General features: G+C 37.9%; 1 protein-coding gene across 9 annotated transcripts in view; it reads right to left on the bottom strand.

The window, feature by feature from the left end:
• The window catches only part of LOC141428304 (rho GTPase-activating protein 23-like), a 385,604-nt gene that overhangs the window by 94,137 nt on the left and 274,064 nt on the right, over positions 1-17,403 (bottom strand). For all 9 annotated transcript variants that reach the window (XM_074088230.1, XM_074088235.1, XM_074088234.1 and 6 more), the window contains one exon: positions 567-740. In XM_074088230.1, coding sequence (XP_073944331.1) covers positions 567-740 — 174 coding nt within the window. The remainder of the gene's footprint in view (positions 1-566; positions 741-17,403) is intronic.

Genomic DNA, 17,403 nt, shown 5'->3' on the forward strand with positions numbered 1-17,403 from the left:
TTTTTATAGTTGCTGGACTGTCTATAATAAATTTATTTTCTCTAATATGCTTGGAAATGTCCGCCAAACTGTCGCAAACATAGTACACGAAGTTCTTCCTTATAGACTGCCAGAAACAAATTCTACTCATCCACGAACCGATATGGCGGCGTTTCATGATATGCCTAGTAATTTCATGATCTGCTTAAACAGGCCAAATCATGAAATAGCGGAATCTTTTTCTCAAGCGATACTTTGAAGAAGGACGCCGCCGCGCTAAAACTGCTCGCGTTCAGTTGCAATATATATTCCAATTTGAGTACTTCCCCTATCCATAGTACTTATGTATATACTTATGTATAGTACTTATGTACTACCCACATGCAGGCGCGGTCGCAGCCTGAAATTTTGGAGGGGGCCACTAATAATAATACCTACATCGCGGGTAGGGGCAAAAAATTGCTTTTTTTTGGGATTTTTTAGAATATTTCTCTATCTGACGTACGATTTTAGGCCATGTCCCTGTGACCGTCTCCTTCGGACCGCGCCTGCCCACATGTTTACAAAACAAAATTAAAAATATGTACCTGCAGGGAATCCGGCGGGTACACAACAAGATGTCTCAAGGTGAATCCGAACCCGTGGCGCGAGTCGGGTCTCTGGATGACGATGGTGCGCGGCGCGGCGGCGAGCGCGGCGGGCGGCGCGGGCGCCGACGTCGGCGGCGGCAGGGCCAGCGGGACGTGCACGACCGGTGGAGGCTGTGGACAACCATTAAATAAATATCAAGGGTCAATTTGTATACTTTATTTAGCTATGGATGAGATTGGCACATCACTGGGCAAAGTAGCGCGAAATGGAGGCCTTTACAAATAAGGTTTAGATAAGAAAAAAAAACTTAGCGACACCGGTTTTACTGACGTATTTATTTACTAATTTAGTATTTGATTATTTTATTTCTATGGCATAATCGTTTGAGCTTTATTACACGAATTTTAGTCAATCGGACAATACATTACATTAAAAAATAGGTAAGTTAAAACTGACTTTTAAATTATTATTAGGTCGTTACTTACAAGGGAAGCTAATAAAATAAATTAAAAAGACAAAAGCTTTTTGCGATATTTTAATCCTATTGAATATCCAATACGAAGATTATACGTATGCTACTTTTATAACTTATAATAAAAGTTGATGAAAAGCAAAACGAATGAACGAGTATAACCGGCTGCATGGAGCTCGTATAATATTCTAGTTATTTTCTTTGCTATATCACAGCTTATCTCCTGGTTGTGTGACAGCGGAACCTATTTACTCCTGAACGAGTGTCACAACTTCTCACGTGTTCGCGTCATAAACATAGTGCTGCCAAGAAATTATGGGAGAGGCATTTACAGAATTTACAGATATATTCGTAGGAAGAAGTAAGGTAAAGGAGATTGTGATGGTTAACACAATATAGGCGAATCAAAGTAATGTTCTGGGGTCTTTGGAGATGTTTACATGAAAAGATAGTATGGAAAAACGCATCAAACTTATACTGTCATATTTTGATGGATCGAAACGGTTGTAGAGTTTACAAAATATATATACTTGACATCATAGGTATCGTAAAGGGATTTTGTTTGTGTTCACGTACTAGTAATCAGATAGGTAATTAGCAGTTCATGCAATTGACGGCCACTTTTTAGAATAAACACGAGTACTTTTTCATATTGATTAGCCATTCTCATTTCCCACTAATCCAAAGTAAATTCGCAATTTATGACGAAAGTGAAATGCATTTCCTCATATGCCCGAGTCCCTAGCACTACCTGTTCGCCCACGCAACGTCAGCGCGTTATGATACGCCAACACCCAGATCATCTCACTAACGAAGCGGATTGTCGGGTGGACGTGTTAAGGAAACAGTTCTTTAACCAGAAGGATTTTATGGTGACAGTTATATAATACTAACTCTTGTTGAAGGCTGTTGGAACTGCTTGTACATCCGCGTGGGGCAGTAGCTTACGTTTGACATTTTTATCCCGAGAAAATGCGAGATGCAGAAAAAGTTGCGGGCAACACTTAGTGATATTTTTTTTTAAAACTAGTAAATAGTATCAGGCTCAAAAGGTTAGGGAGCGACCAGTGACAAGTGAGCGTTTTAGTAAGACAACCAGGAGCGAGAGAGTATGTACTGTAAGTTTAGTATGTCTTCGGATGAAACAGCCCTCAATTAGTATATAATATTGTATTAGTGTTAATTATGAGATTAAATATTTTTTTGTCACATTTGTCATCACTGATGTCAAATAAAAAATTAGACAACACGACTGAATCAGAGTTGTTACGACATTACTCTTCCACTGTCTGTACGTAAAAGTGGTACCGTTGATTGTGTTTAATCGCACATTTTGCCCACTTGTTCTGAGAGGAGGCCTGTGCCCAGCAGTGGGACGTATATAGGCTGGGGATGAATCGCACATTCATTTATGAACCAGGCGTTACTTTGCGGAGGTCCAAATCAATGAATTCTAAACAATTATGTTGGTCATCCGTGACCTTACGATAGCTTCGTTAATGCAACCAATTCTCTACTGCTCCGCTCTGGTTGGGCTTGAAACGCGTCAGCGTAATGTGGTGGCTGTGATATAGTTGGGTTTCTGTTTGTTCTTACAATGTGGAGGTGGAGGAGCTATTAATAATTGTTTACAGGTCATTAATCGCTCATTTCGTGCTGTTAAATTGATTCCATGGCCGCTTTTGGTGTGCAGATTTATAAACTAACTGAAAACGCATTTACCTGAAGCCGTATAATCGGCTGTGTCAGGTTACTGAGATTACACCGCGCGCTCAAATCCCTTCCGGCTTTGTAAGGCTACCGAGCTTCAAGCTGTCTGCGGCTTACGGTTCTTGGACAAGCAAGGAAATTGATTTAGCTTCTTTTAAGGCTATATGGCTAAGGAGGTATTTTGAATTAACACCAGACGCCTTTTTGTCTAACACGTTTGGCATCACAATCGTTTTCATCACTTCTGTCTGTCGCACGGTATGGGGACAGGGTAGAAGAGATGGTGAATGCGAGCGTTAGCGCATTAGAGAATAAGGCCTCTGCAGGGCTACTACGAAACTCGAAACTCGAAGTTCGTATCGTACCGACCCTCTCGCTCTCGTATTAAATAGTATATAAGTGTCAGAGGGACCGCACATGTATATGCCCAGCATAACACTAGATCTTTGTTAATTACGGGCAGCAGTATACAGAATATCTCAGTTAGGAGGTGGCTCAAATAAAAGAAAAAGGCGTTCACTTAGATGGCATCAAATAAAAGCCTAGACTCATTGATGGTGACATGAGAAATGCTATTTCCTGTATCTTTTACCATATATCATTATAAATTAACTACAAATTGCCACAGCGCAGCGGGTCAGCTTTTCATTACTACATATAAAGCTGTTTAAATTTACAGCTCCGTGGTGCCAACAGTTTAAAGTCCAGTACTTAATGGCTTTATTAGTGTAAATGTCTGAATCTTATTTATGAATGGAATATGAAACTGAAGTATACGGCAAACTAATCTAATAGTTTAAAAAACAAAAACACGCTTAAATTAGACTTTAGATTAGATATTTATACTCTGGATACTATTCTCGGTCAAAGTACACCTTAAGACCCTTCTAACAAGCCCAAACACGGCTGGGTTATGTATGTCTGGCTAATGGCTGGCTTCTAGCTTTGGCAATATGACCGCCGCGTCTACTCACTTGACGAGGCCGCGCGTTTGACAAGAACTGAATTCCTGGTATCACGAAACTCAGTGCGCGCGGTGGCAATTGACGTCCGTCATACAGTTTGCGACAATTAAGCGACAACCGCTATTCCGAGCCGTTATCATAATACTTATAAACTCTCGACAATTAGATTTTAACTTGGTCTTATTTCTGGGAAAACGCGTTTTTTCGAGTTTACGCTAAAGCACTCACATAATAATGTTTAAAACTTTTTATGATAACATATTCGCCTTCACATCTCATGAAACTTTCCTTCGACTTTGTAATTGCGTTAACGCGACGGATATGCTAAGTGGGTAGCTAACAGAGTCCGCAGGGCGCAATATAGTAAAAAACTAAATGGTCGATAACAACTGTGTTTGGCGGGCATAGCTGGGAGACCAAAATAATTATACAGTAAGATAACAAATTGCATGCATTTTAGCACGGCCGACCTACTAATTTTTTGCTTTAACTGTCCACTGGATTCATCTATAGGGTTATCACAAAGACTATAACCCAACTTATTTAAAAATTTCTCTTCTTTGTCGGTATCACTCTTGACAGAGTGGTCGTGGTTATCGCTTCAGGTGTTGGTGGCAAGCTTCACAACACGCCGCCATTCCTCCCTGATGGCCGCCTTCCTCGTGAATTCATGTAGCAGTGCATTTAAAAATTTACTCGCGCTTAAAACCATTCAGAAAATAAATGTTTCAGAGTTTTATTGAATTAGAAAGCGGTCATAGTAGGTATCAAGTCGTTTTAATCACTTACATTACTTTTGTGTAACATACAGCTTGGGCGTGGAATATCATTCCAGTTTATAAATGTGACAGACGATGTAATCTGACATAATTGACAACTTTTTCTCTATGATGTGTCAAGTGTGTTTAATTCAAATGAATTAGGGTTGTCACTTTTATTCAAGGCGTTCTATACGTACGTCCTCCCAGTTTAGGTATACATTTGGTTTTGAACCGATCATTGACTTGGCCTTGTAGGATAAAATCGTCGGTTGACAAGCAAAAGGCACTAACCCCAAAAAAAGATCTAGTGGAATATTAACCTTACGATGCTATGCATAAGTTTGATTATCCCTCCTGACTTTAAGTAGTGATTAGTGACTTTTCCTTCACTCGACGAAATGTAGTATTGATATTGTAAACAGTAAGTTATTGTTGTATTATTTGTCTTGGCAATTATAGATAATAGTTATTTCGAAATAAAATAACATTGTTGCAGCCCTCAGAGAGTAGTCGTAAAAGTTTATCGCCTACTAAATGTCCAATGTCCGTAATCTTAGGGTTAGATACAAAAACTTTACAGCTGGAGATATAGAAAACGTTATTTTGCTCCTATCGCGATTTATTCTAATGTTAAGACTATTAAGTTCTGTACTTTGTAACTATAGTGTTTATTTACTTATCTACATACCAGAGACATACATTAATATGAGAGGGACAGTTAACTTTGCTACTAAACACGAATAAGTTATAAAGAGGTCATTACTGCTTTTTCATTTTTCATCCAGAAAATTCTTCATCTAAGTTAGCGACACAGAAGTTCTATCTTAGTCACTACACTCTTGGCAGAGTGGTCGTGTTCGTATTAAGGACCCGTAAACCCGTGGGAAGGTAAGCCCAATTTTTTTCATTATCAGAGACAGCCTGTCCATAGCTGTCCATAATCGTTAATTTGCAAGACTATACAAAAAGCCTCACGAGAGATTTCTATGTTCTGGCGTAACCCACGCAATATTAGATATGAATAAAAGTTCATTATTATAATCATATTAAAGCTTTACAAACTTTTATTTTAAGTTGAAAGACTTGGACAATTTGCAGCCCACGTTACGGCCTAACCATGTGTGCAAAAAAACGTATTAATGGTACCATTTAAGTCAAATATTACAAAGGATAGCCGCAAGGAGCATTCTCCGTCACGACGCTGACATTTCGATCGCTGCCGGCGCGGGCGCAGCATAAATCAACCGACGATTGAACATCCCACATTCATCATGTGCGAACATAATCGATCGTACACTAGTCATTAGAACATTGTAGTTAATGGGTTAGTTATTTACTACGTGACTTTAGGGGCGATTAATAAGAATTGATACTTATGTACGAGCTACATCTTTCTTCACATACCTAGTACTATATACAGATAAACGTAGATTGTAGAAGCATTGGTTTATTTGTTAGTCTATATCTATATATTCCACTGCTAGTTATTTTTTGACTGGTAGAGATCCCTTAAAGAGATAAGTTAGCCGTTTTACATGAATTTAACGTTTTTGTCTATTGTACCTACTTGTCTCTTTTAACAATAAATAGTTTAGATATACATGCCTTTGCACAAAGTTTCGACTACATAAGCGCAAAGCGTTTGGTGTGAGGTTACTCTAATTTGCATCCTGCCTGAAAGATTATTTTCTGTTACATATTCTAAGAGTCAACCGTTTCAATTCTCGTTTTTGTATTAAAAGACGATTGATGACAAAAGCAAGTTTAAATATCAGTCGTACATCGGTCAGAGATTTTACCACGGCAATTCTTGAGCCCATGCGCCATCTCGAACTAGATCAATTTACTGATAAGATCGGTCCCACAGTTATTAACAATCTCTTGTAGAAAACAGCCGAGCGGGATCGGTGATTGACGAGAACTGGAAAACTTAAACACTGCCGTTGGAAAAGTAAAAGCAAAGCACACCTTGTTTACAGCGTGCATAGTTAGTGGAAGCCCTGATAAAAACATTTTCATATAATCTATTCCAAAGTAACGACTTTATTTTAAACGATAACATAACGGATAAGTCACGTCTGAAATCGCGTTTAGCTCGACATGTTTCGGGCTTATCCGTAATCCTTCTTCTGGGAGCAACGGGTCGCAGAACGCGAACGCGGGAACGCAGGGTTACGGATTAGCCCGAAACATGTGGAGCTAAACTCGATTTCAGACGTGAGTTATCCGCTATGTTATCATTTAAAATGAGGTCTTACTGAAGTTTCATGTTCAAATAACGACTTTTCTTTTTCCTTGTAAAATAAATTAGCACGCAATGTAATCAATTTATTTATTTATTTATTCCAACAAAAAATTACAGCATTACAGTGAACACCAATGCGCTGCAATATAAAATTCAAATTATACATAAAATACATAGCTAGGGATTTTTGAACGTCGTCTTCGCCGCTACCCTAAAACGACGGAACACCACACCCTCCGGCCAGAAGTCGGAGCGCAGGAACATCTGCTGGTGCTTGGCAGGCACTTGGAGTCTAAATGAGCTGAAATTGTTAGCCCTTTGAGACTCGAGCGGGATAATGGACAGCTCTAGCTGGGCTCCTTGTAACCGGACCTTTACTGCCTCGCGGACGTGCTCGAACACCTTCTCAGGCGTCGTCTTCTTGTTGACTACTTGATCACTAGGTACTTTATTTTTATTCGAAAAGTCGCACGTACTGACGTGACAACTTCAAAGAGCCACTTCTCTCGCACGTCAAATGATTGTGCGCAAATGCAGCTCGAATAAAATTCAAACGAGAGAGAGTGTGATGTGTTGCTCTGATGATGAACTCTCGTTGAGTTAGAAACGCGCAGCGTAGTGTGATGGTGGTGATAGTTGGGTAAACCCAAACTTGTGTGATGTGTGTGTGTATTCTTACATTGTGGAGGCGGAGGCGCTGCACGAACACATATTAGTTGCATAGACATAGCTATCATAAGGTCGCGCGCGGGTGAGCAAAGTAATTGTTTATAGTTTATTGATATGGACCACCTCAAAGTAACGCCTGATTAAATAAATTATGTATACATAGTCTTACGGAGCTTTTCCATAAACAAACCTTTATTGTATAGAATTAGAGCTAACTGAAAATTGTGTTCTTGGATTTCAAATTGTTCATCATCATCATCAGCCTATGTTCGTCCACTGCTAGACATAGGCCTCTCCCATGGCACGCCACTGAGCACGATCCTCGGCTACTCTCATCCAGCTCTTGCCAGCCGCCCTGCGAAGATCATCGCTCCACCGAGTCTGAGGACGTCCTACGCTACGTTTGCCGATCCGTGGTCTCCACTCAAGAACTCGTCTACCCCAACTGTTATCAAATTGTTCAGTAAGCTTTAATAATACAAGAAGAACAAAAGTTGTCAATTACAGCGATTGTCATCTCTGTATTTATTGCTTCCGTTCGAAAGTAAGCTTGATTTAGCGAAGGCCAAAGAACAACGTGGCTGGAGGTCAGACTAAGTCGGGTCCTTATAAGGCGCTCCAGCGATCGGTGGGCGGCGGCGACACGCTGGCTGTTACGACATCTAACTTGGATCTAGTTTTATAATCTACGTCTGTAGAGGTAGAGAAAAAGATGACTAAGTTAAAAATCTGAGTAGTTCTCTGTTACATTTCAAATTTTAATAATGTCATCGGAGCTCTAAATGTTGTCGAATGCAAGGATTATAGGGTTCCGTACCCATGTGCCAACGGAACCCTATTACTGAGCACGCCTCTGCTACTGTCTATCAGCGTTTTGTCACAGCTCCTCTGTCGTAATAGATAGTTAAGACTCCACAGATTTTTAATGGCCGTCCTACGAATAAAATTTTTTAAGGGTGGTCTCCACTCAAGAATTATTTACACTAACTGTTAACAAATTGTTCAGTAAGTTTAAAATAATACAAAAAGAACAAAAGTTGTCAATTACAGCTTGTTATCTATGTAATTTATTGTTCCGTTCGAAAGTAAGCTTGATTTATAAGGCCAAGAAAACGTGTCTGTAGGTCAGACAAGTCGTCCTTAGAAAGGTGTCCAAATCTTTGGGGTCGACGACACGCTGGCTTTTATGACATCAAACTATCAATTTAGTTTTAAATCTACGTCTGTGGAGGTAAATAAAAAAAACAAGAAAAATGACGGAATTTAAGTTTATGGGTTTTATCGATATTTCTGAAAAGGTCTTCAGAAATACAGAACAACATTATACATTTAATATTACCAGCGCATATTAGCACAATCACTAAATCCTATCTACAAGTAGGTACATCATCGCATCAAAATAAGAACAATAGATTGCTCAAAGTTGCAAATTTATTTGCAAAAGACAGTGCCCATGATCCATATACTAATATTATAAATGCGAAAGTGTGAGTATTTGTGTGTTTGTATGTATGTTTGTCCGTCTTTCACGTCGAAACGGAGCGACGGATCGACGTGAATTTTGGCATAGAGATAGTTTATGCCAGAGAGTGACATAGGCTACTTTTTATCCCGAAAAATGCACAGTTTCCGAGGGAACAGCGCGCGATAAACAAATTCTACGCGGGCGAATCCGCGGGCAAAAGCTAGTATTTAATATATCCCCGGTGCAGCGTGAAACGGCGTCTCAAGTGTCACGCTCCTCGCCGCTTAATGAATCAGGAAACATGATATTTTTAAAGTTCTATCTTGCCTAAATAGTGACGTCAGGTGTAGTCGCTTGCAATGACAGGCGCTTCAAGGCTGCAGTTATTTTAGCGTTTGTGCACTAAAATGAGTCACGAGCTAAAAGACAGTTTGTTTGTTGTTTTATTGCTTTTGGACGCAGTGTTAGCGGTAAATAAATGACGAATGATAAACACGCTCGAGTTGGTTAGTGGGAATTGGATGATACTGTGACCTGTATACGCTTGTAAGAAATTTGCACCTAATAAACATTAAATTGAGGCAGTCTCATTGACTTACGAGTGTGGATGTATTATCTTGAAGTTTAATGACTTTAAAGTGACAAAACTATCTTTGATACACTAATTTGTTTTGTCACTTTGACACACAATTTGTTTGTTTTGGCGACTGCTATTCCAGACATAAACTACGGTATCTAGTTTCCTCCATTGCATGATAGTATTCTGTTTGTTCTATCAACGTGTCAATTAAAGTAAATGAATGTTCCACGAGTTAGTGAGAAGTCGATGCAAGATTTCCTGGTGTTAAATCAATCCGACTAATTACTGACGATAACGATAATTCACTCATTGCAAATTCTCAGAACCATCTTAAGATTCTATGGAATCACACAAATTCCACATGAGGAGAAGTATAAAATCTTAACCATTTCAAATCTAAGTAAAATAATCAACTCTGCCTGAATTCTATCTGCTAGATGATAGTACTCGTCATCCAGGAGATTTTAGTGTCCGACCGTTCCGATTAATTGCGTCGTGGTAGTTTTTTTTTACGTAGCTTTGGGTTGGTTAAGGGCCTATATACTTCTTGGCCCATGTGGTACTCGAAAACGTAGGTAAATTGGTATTAATTTCGTGATTAAACCTCGGACTAAAGACAGAAAAAGTTTTTTATTTTGTTTCCATGTTCGGTTCGTCTCTATTTCAAAAGCGAATCTTGTTTCAAATTCATCCATCTAACTTAAAAGTACCTAAGTACGATAAGGCAGCCTATTGCTTACCTTAGAAAATCTCTATGTATAAACCTGTGTTTTCTGTACTGATTACTATGTGTTGGTGTGCAATAAAGAGTTATTGTATTGTATTGTACCTTACTTTTTCCTATAATTTGTAAACCTTTGACATCACGTGACCTAATTACATGCGGTTGCAAACTGGTCATGAATGTTGCACTATCACCATCACCAGCCGTAAACGAAAACGGCGCTACGTTTGAGTAAAAGCCAATAATCAACGGTTGACTTTCGATTTCCACCAATCCCGTGTCGACATCAGCGTGCTCTCTCTCCGATTAGCTGTTATTATTTGCCCGGTGTATCATTATTTTGATTATAGAAACTAATCATATGTGACGCCGTGCGCTAAACACTACTGCTTTGCCCTAATTTGCCTGACGTGGAGATAATGAACGACCAAGCAATATGAAAATTTCTAGAGATAAAAATAAATGATAGTACATTAAGAAAATGACTTCACTTTGAATGCGGGGTTAGTGCATAAAGTCTACTAGTATGTCGAGGCGATAAGTGTACAGTATCGCAATTTTAGAGCAAGCTCTCTAACGTCAATAAATAACTTAGAAAATTCAAAACCTTGATATATAAACTTCAAAATCATTTTTTTAAATGCTTGATTGATTTCGATAATTTGCTGAAAAACCTTCGTACGAGTAATCGTACGGATATTTAACTACCTATTTTTTATTTGTTTTATAAATTAAAAGTCTGACAATGCGTCTTATTTAATGAAAGAAATATACTGAGCGGCAAAAAATCTGGCCCTCATATGTATGCAGTATGTAATAGGTAATTTTATTTATGTAGAGTGAGCCAAATTTTGTGCCACTAAGTATACTTTTGAGCTACCTTTACATACACAGAGTTATAAAGGTTTGAATTCAAGATCAGACAGAGAAAGAACTACTTGCGTGTGATATAATATAAAAGTTAAATATTTAAGTACTTGACCATAAATATTTAACTTTCATATTAGAAACAGTATTTTTTTTGAAACTGTATGTAGAGTTATGAAATTAAATTAAATGATTCTAGCAGCAAGTTGATTTAATAGCTTCAAATTCTTTAGACTTGTTATTAGCTAATGTAGCTACCTAGATTATATTTTATGCGCTAAGGCACAATGTACAGCTACGAAATTGACAAGATTTATCAGGTAGCAAATCAATGTAGGTATCTGTCTCGAGCAAGATTAACTTGGTTATTAGCGAGACAGTCAGTCAGTTTATTAACCACCTATATCTGATAATGTCAATTATTTTGAGTAGTTACTAGACGCGAGTATTGTGATACACGTAACGTTTTCATGCAATCCAACACCTGAGAAATTATTGTATTACGAGTATTGGTTATTTTTATTAGCAATACGTTTGCTCAACGAAATACAAATTATTTTTGGGGTTCTACGCCTCGTTTCATAAACACACACTCGTGTTTTAAGGACCCCTATTACGATACAGTTGTATAAAATACTATTGCAGTGAAACTGCATGCGCAGATTATAATGTAACTGTAACAACCAGCAGACATGAAATAGAGAAAAGACAGTAGTCGTATAATACTCGTATGTAGTGCTTTATCATTGCTTCGACTTTTGACCTCTCAAGCAAAGGATCGTTAGTTCTATCCAGTGGCGTAGCGTGGCTATCAGCCGCCCGTGGCGGAAGAAAATTTTGCCGCCCTCTTGTTTATGTCATTATTGTACCATTGATTATAAAAGTAAGGGATTTCGTCACAGTATACGTAATGGAAAATTTCGTGCTCATTCTAATCAGTCCGAATCGTAGGTGCGACAAAACTGTGAAATGTAATTATAGGTAGATATTATTACTACGTTACGCCACTGGTTCTACCCGGGCCCGCACCTCTTGAGTTTTTCGAAATTAATGTGTGAGATTTGAAATTTACCACGGGCCTCACGGTGAAAGAAAACATCACGAGTAAACCTGTACCAGATCTGCGAAGCAACTTAATTGTCTATGTGAAATTTCCAATCCGCACTGGGTCCGCGTATGAAATTAAATTAAAATCACAGCTTAAGTCCACTGCCAATTCAATGAACCATGAAAGGCAAAGTCATTTCATTCCCCACATTTTCTCGTATGACATTGACGGCGGATAAACTTTCATTTTCACTGGGACTAATGAGAGTTTTGTGTGACTGGATCTCATTACTGCTCTATGACGCTGTCGCGGACGTGGTTGGCGGGTAATGAGGTAAGGCTGCTTGTACACTGGACTGGGAGAGGAACAAAATTGAGTTCCTATACTTGAGGGTTGTATGTGTGTGACAACGTTTTTAAACCAGTTATCACAATCTACTCTCTTATTAATTTCCTATTACGCGTTCCCATCTGAAGGAAGTCATATTAACATATGTAACATAATATATTTAGTACCTGGGCGACCGAGCTTTGCTCGGGCTGAAACTCTGTAAGAAGCGTTTTCCTAGAGATAAGACTAAGGCTAGATCGATTTTTCATCCCCGGAAACTCCTACATACCAAATTTCATCGAAATTGTTGTAGCCGTTTCCGAGATCCCCGAAATATATATATTTATAAATATACAAGAATTGCTCATTTAAAGGTATTAGATTAGATAAATAGGCAATACTAACAAACGATGGATCTTAGTTATCTAATATATAAATTGTATTACTATTATATTATAAAAAATGCATTTCTTATGATAAATTGCATATATAATTCCGTAAAACTCGAGCGGTGCGAACCCACGACGCTCTGCTCGAGGGTCCACAGGGCAAAGCACTGGACTATCAAGACTTTTTAGCTATTTGCATTCCCAACTTTATTCAAAACCTTTCTTCCGTTTCCGTCCTAACAAATTTAATAAAATCAACTAGGTAAATATCAAAAATAGAATAGAAAATAGTAGTATGCGACAGTACTTTACGAAAATTCAAACATAATTCACAGCGGAGAAACTCTAAACTAAGATAGTTCAAGTCATTAATGTTAATTGTACAACCGCACAATTAAAGCAACGACGGTTCAACCAACATGTTGTAGGTGTAGAATAAACGAATGTACTTAAATTAGGTAACATAACATGTTTAGCCTAGACTGCGTATAGGGCGGACGCGAGTCTTGTTTCGTCACTGTCAATCATAGTGATTTATGATCATTGCCAACACTTTCTACTTGTCCGTTTTGACATGAGTTAGCCGAAGGACGACGATTGCGACCTATTTTACAGCTGTCACTGTTAGGACAGTTCTTTCAATGAAAAATATGAAGCTTATGTCAGTTTTGAGTGGAGTGGAATTTGAAGCAGACTTAGTTCATTATTCTTAGAGACGGCCCCCTTATAGCTGCTGTCTTATTGCCCAATTTTTAATTACCAAATTAATGTAAGGTACTGTTTGAAAAATTATCGAGAACTAAGAAAATTAATTATGCACAGTAAATCAGTGTAAAGATTTATAATTTATGACTTTTATTGGAGTCCATGCTAAAGTGTTTTAATTTATAAACTTATGTGTCACATCAATGTCACTCACAATAATTTAATGTTTAACAAAAAGTTAAAAAAGTAAGTTAAGTTAAGAGCTATTGTATTGTATTGTTAACTTCTAGATGAAAAAAGCCTTTGTCAATAAGGGATAGCGAAAATTTGCTATGTGTCGGATATCAGGGGCAAACAGTCGATCTACTTCTACTTCTACTTTGGTCTCGTGTCAGGATTAGAGTCTTAGCTCGATCAACGCTCGGTGGCCCTGGTACTCATATTAGTGTAGAACAGTGTTTTTCAGTCTATGGGTCCAGGATACCCATTAAGGGGGTCGCAATATTGTGCATCATTTATTCAATATATATTATCAATGTAAGATAATACAACTATAAGTGGAGGTGAGCAGGGGGTTATTTTTTAAAATAAGGGGGCTCGCCACATGAAAAAGATTGAAAAACACTTGTGTAGAGTGTAGTTAGACGACAAGGAATAAGCTAAATGAAGTTTTGCTTATTCTGTGACACGTGTTTAAAAACAATCCTTTGTAAATACTCGTATAAACTCTTTACTGGGACAATTGTATTAAATCTAACCGAGAAAGGCTTTCAAAATGTTCGCGCTAGCCGACTAATACCAGGTATAAAACCCGTCGCAAGTTTTCCGGGTCCGCAATTAGTAGAGACAATAAAATACTAGAAAACGTCCTTGCGCGCGGCATAAATTAGTCGCAGGATAAATTACGAGCATCATTTAAGTATTAGTAACTGCAGCTCGCTCAAATATGATGAATCCGTAGATAGTGTCCGCCGTGATAAACTGGCGGCGATGTTTCAGCTTCTCGCTTCATTAAGATCTAGAAATGCACCCATTTCCCGGCCATGAATCATGCGCACAGGACAGTAAGCCGCAGTAGGCTTTAATAATGATCGAGTTACTCTGTTCGTACCTATATCAATCGCAGCGAATGAATTGGAATGCTGTTTCTATTTTGTTTTTAGTCATTAATGTAGCTGCAAAATTTATTAATTCATTGATTCAGACGTTAGTGAGGTCCAGTACTAAGCTACAACCTTTTGTCTTACCACGATATGGTAAAAACAACGCGGCAAGCACTGGGTGATAGCAGAAGGTACATACAAGGATTTACTTCATCAATTTTTCAGAATAAGTGCTGATGATTTCCCTATCTTATTGGAGATAAAACATTTCCGTGGGCTATCAAGTTTTGTTTAAATATTTTTAATAAATCATCAATGATTTAGGTATATGTATTAAATGAAACATAGGTATATATGTTATTAGCGCACTGAAACGCCTCATGTGACGTAGGTAAGCAAATAACAACCATACGCTTTTTGTAACGGGAGCAAAAAGGACATATAGCGTGTATGTATGTGTTGCTTTTGGAGCATATTTTGCGATTGTTCTATGAGCATATGACGTATTACTTATGAAATTATTGCAAATTATTGAATTGCCCATTCTCTCTTTCCTCTACAAGGATAATCTGGAATAAATTAATCCAACCGGCTAAAGCTTATAATTAGACCAGTTTTGACAAAATTAGAGCAACTATAGCAGGAAATATCAAAGCGACTCAACAAGTTTGCCAATGCAACCGCTAGCTGAATGATTTCAAAAAAAGGTGGCAAATACAAATAAACCCGATTGGTTTCACTATTCTCCTTTACGCAAATAAACAGAAATAACCTTTTGACGTGCGTTTCAAACGTCCCCATCTAATCATCCAAGGCTCCGATTTTACGTCAAGGAAAGGTTACTGCATATCAGTACACTGTGGCATGCTCTCGCACGCTGTGCCGATTTCATAAATAGAACAAGTTGACACACATAAATAATATTAGTGATGGTAAATAGCCGAGGGTTTCGGCTTTCGTCTAAATCTGTTGACGAGTGACGCGCGGATTTTACGACTGGCCTGAGTGTTGTTGAGTAATAGGTTTTTGTAATGCACACGGATTATGAATTGCTAGAGTTAAAATTTATCTTCGTTTCATGGCTCGTGAGAAATATCTCAATGCCAGTGTTGTTCGATATGTAGTCGTGACGTGCACTGCTTAGGGATGACGAGGAGTATGCTGAAGACCAAGGATGCAAGTCGATAGTCATAAAAGGTTGATCAAATAAAATCACTTTCAATTTTGTTTTGAACCTGCTTTTGCATAGATATCGTCATAAGTTGAAAGTGAGAGAGAGAGAGAGAGAGAGGGAAACATGAGAGAGAAACGAAGTGTGTTGCAAATGGGAAATTTGCAGGTACATTAGGTATCGCAATTACAAGCAATTGAATAATTCGTTACTCTTATTTCGTCAGTTAAAGATACCTACTCGCAGTGGCTTTCCTAAATTAAGTACAATAAGATTGTGTACGTGTATTTGCGTTTGTTAGAGAATCAAATTAATTCAAAGTAATGCTTTTTTCACAATTTACAAATCTAGTTTCAAAGGATGTATTGAGTTATGATTACTCATATCGTATCATTGATAAATAAAAAATATAAGCACAGTTCACTATGATTTGAAACTTAATCTGCTTCTTTTGAACGAACAATTTCAACACACAAAAACATCAAATGGCACCCGAAACAGTCGTAAAAACCGAATCGAGAAAACCGGTAGCAACCTATCTTTTTGTCACATCACTAACTTCCACCGAGACGAAAGTGAGTTCGTGCGTAACAGCACTCGGAATCAATATCGTGTGATCGTAAACGCTCGAAATACCGCCCCGGGTTCGAGTCCGGGCGTGAACTGTGTAACGTAACGCAACTCCTACTCGACATTACAAGGTTCTACGTAAATCGCTGAGGCTATATTTATACCCTTTAACTACAGTGAAAGGTTCAAATTTGTATACACTTAAGATTAAAAGTAGAATACCTATGTTTACATGCAGTTCGTGTTGCTTGGATACACACATTTGGAAACGAGCAAATGGTAACGTTTTAAACCACCGATACTGTAAGTATCGCAAATTGAAATTGTTGACGGGAATAGAAACAGTACGAAATAAATGTTTGTTTTGATAACTAACGTTAAACTTAAGTAAGTTAGTTTATATAAGTGTTTTTTTATATCATAGGGTGGCAAATATTACGTTTTGTTGTTGCACCTACGAGCAGCGTGAATAATTGACACTATGTTGGACATTTTCGAGGTATTTTTAATTTTACACTTAAAATAAGACTACATCAAGGCTAGTAATTTTTCTTGTGGTTGAACGATTTATTTTTTGAAACTTTAAGTAGATTTTTAGGATTGTTATAAATCTATTTAACCTAACTTATTTAGAGGGTTCTACAAGACAGTCCTGCAATATATCCTGAATAGTTTACAGTTCCAGAAAAAAAAACGTTCGTCCACATGAAGCACATGGGAAATGAATCATTTAGGAGAAATATTTTCGGCGAAAATTCAGGATGCTCGATATCGATTCGATTAATCGATTAATCCATGTGAAATTATCGAGAAGTAATCGATTAATCGAAAAAATAAATAATCGATCTAATCGATAATTTTACACCGATTAGTCGATATTTTACGATATTGTTTTTACCGACCCGATATTTCGTGTACTCGCCCATACAAACTGGTGTCAAACTGACAAGAGTTTCTATGGGCGTGTACACCAAATATCATGTCGGTATTTTCATCGATATCGATTCGATTAATCGACTAATCGATACCATGAGCGCCCTTAATCGATTACCATCCCTA

Source organism: Choristoneura fumiferana, chromosome 5, assembly GCF_025370935.1.
Source record: "Choristoneura fumiferana chromosome 5, NRCan_CFum_1, whole genome shotgun sequence".
NCBI classification, from domain to species: domain Eukaryota; kingdom Metazoa; phylum Arthropoda; class Insecta; order Lepidoptera; family Tortricidae; genus Choristoneura; species Choristoneura fumiferana.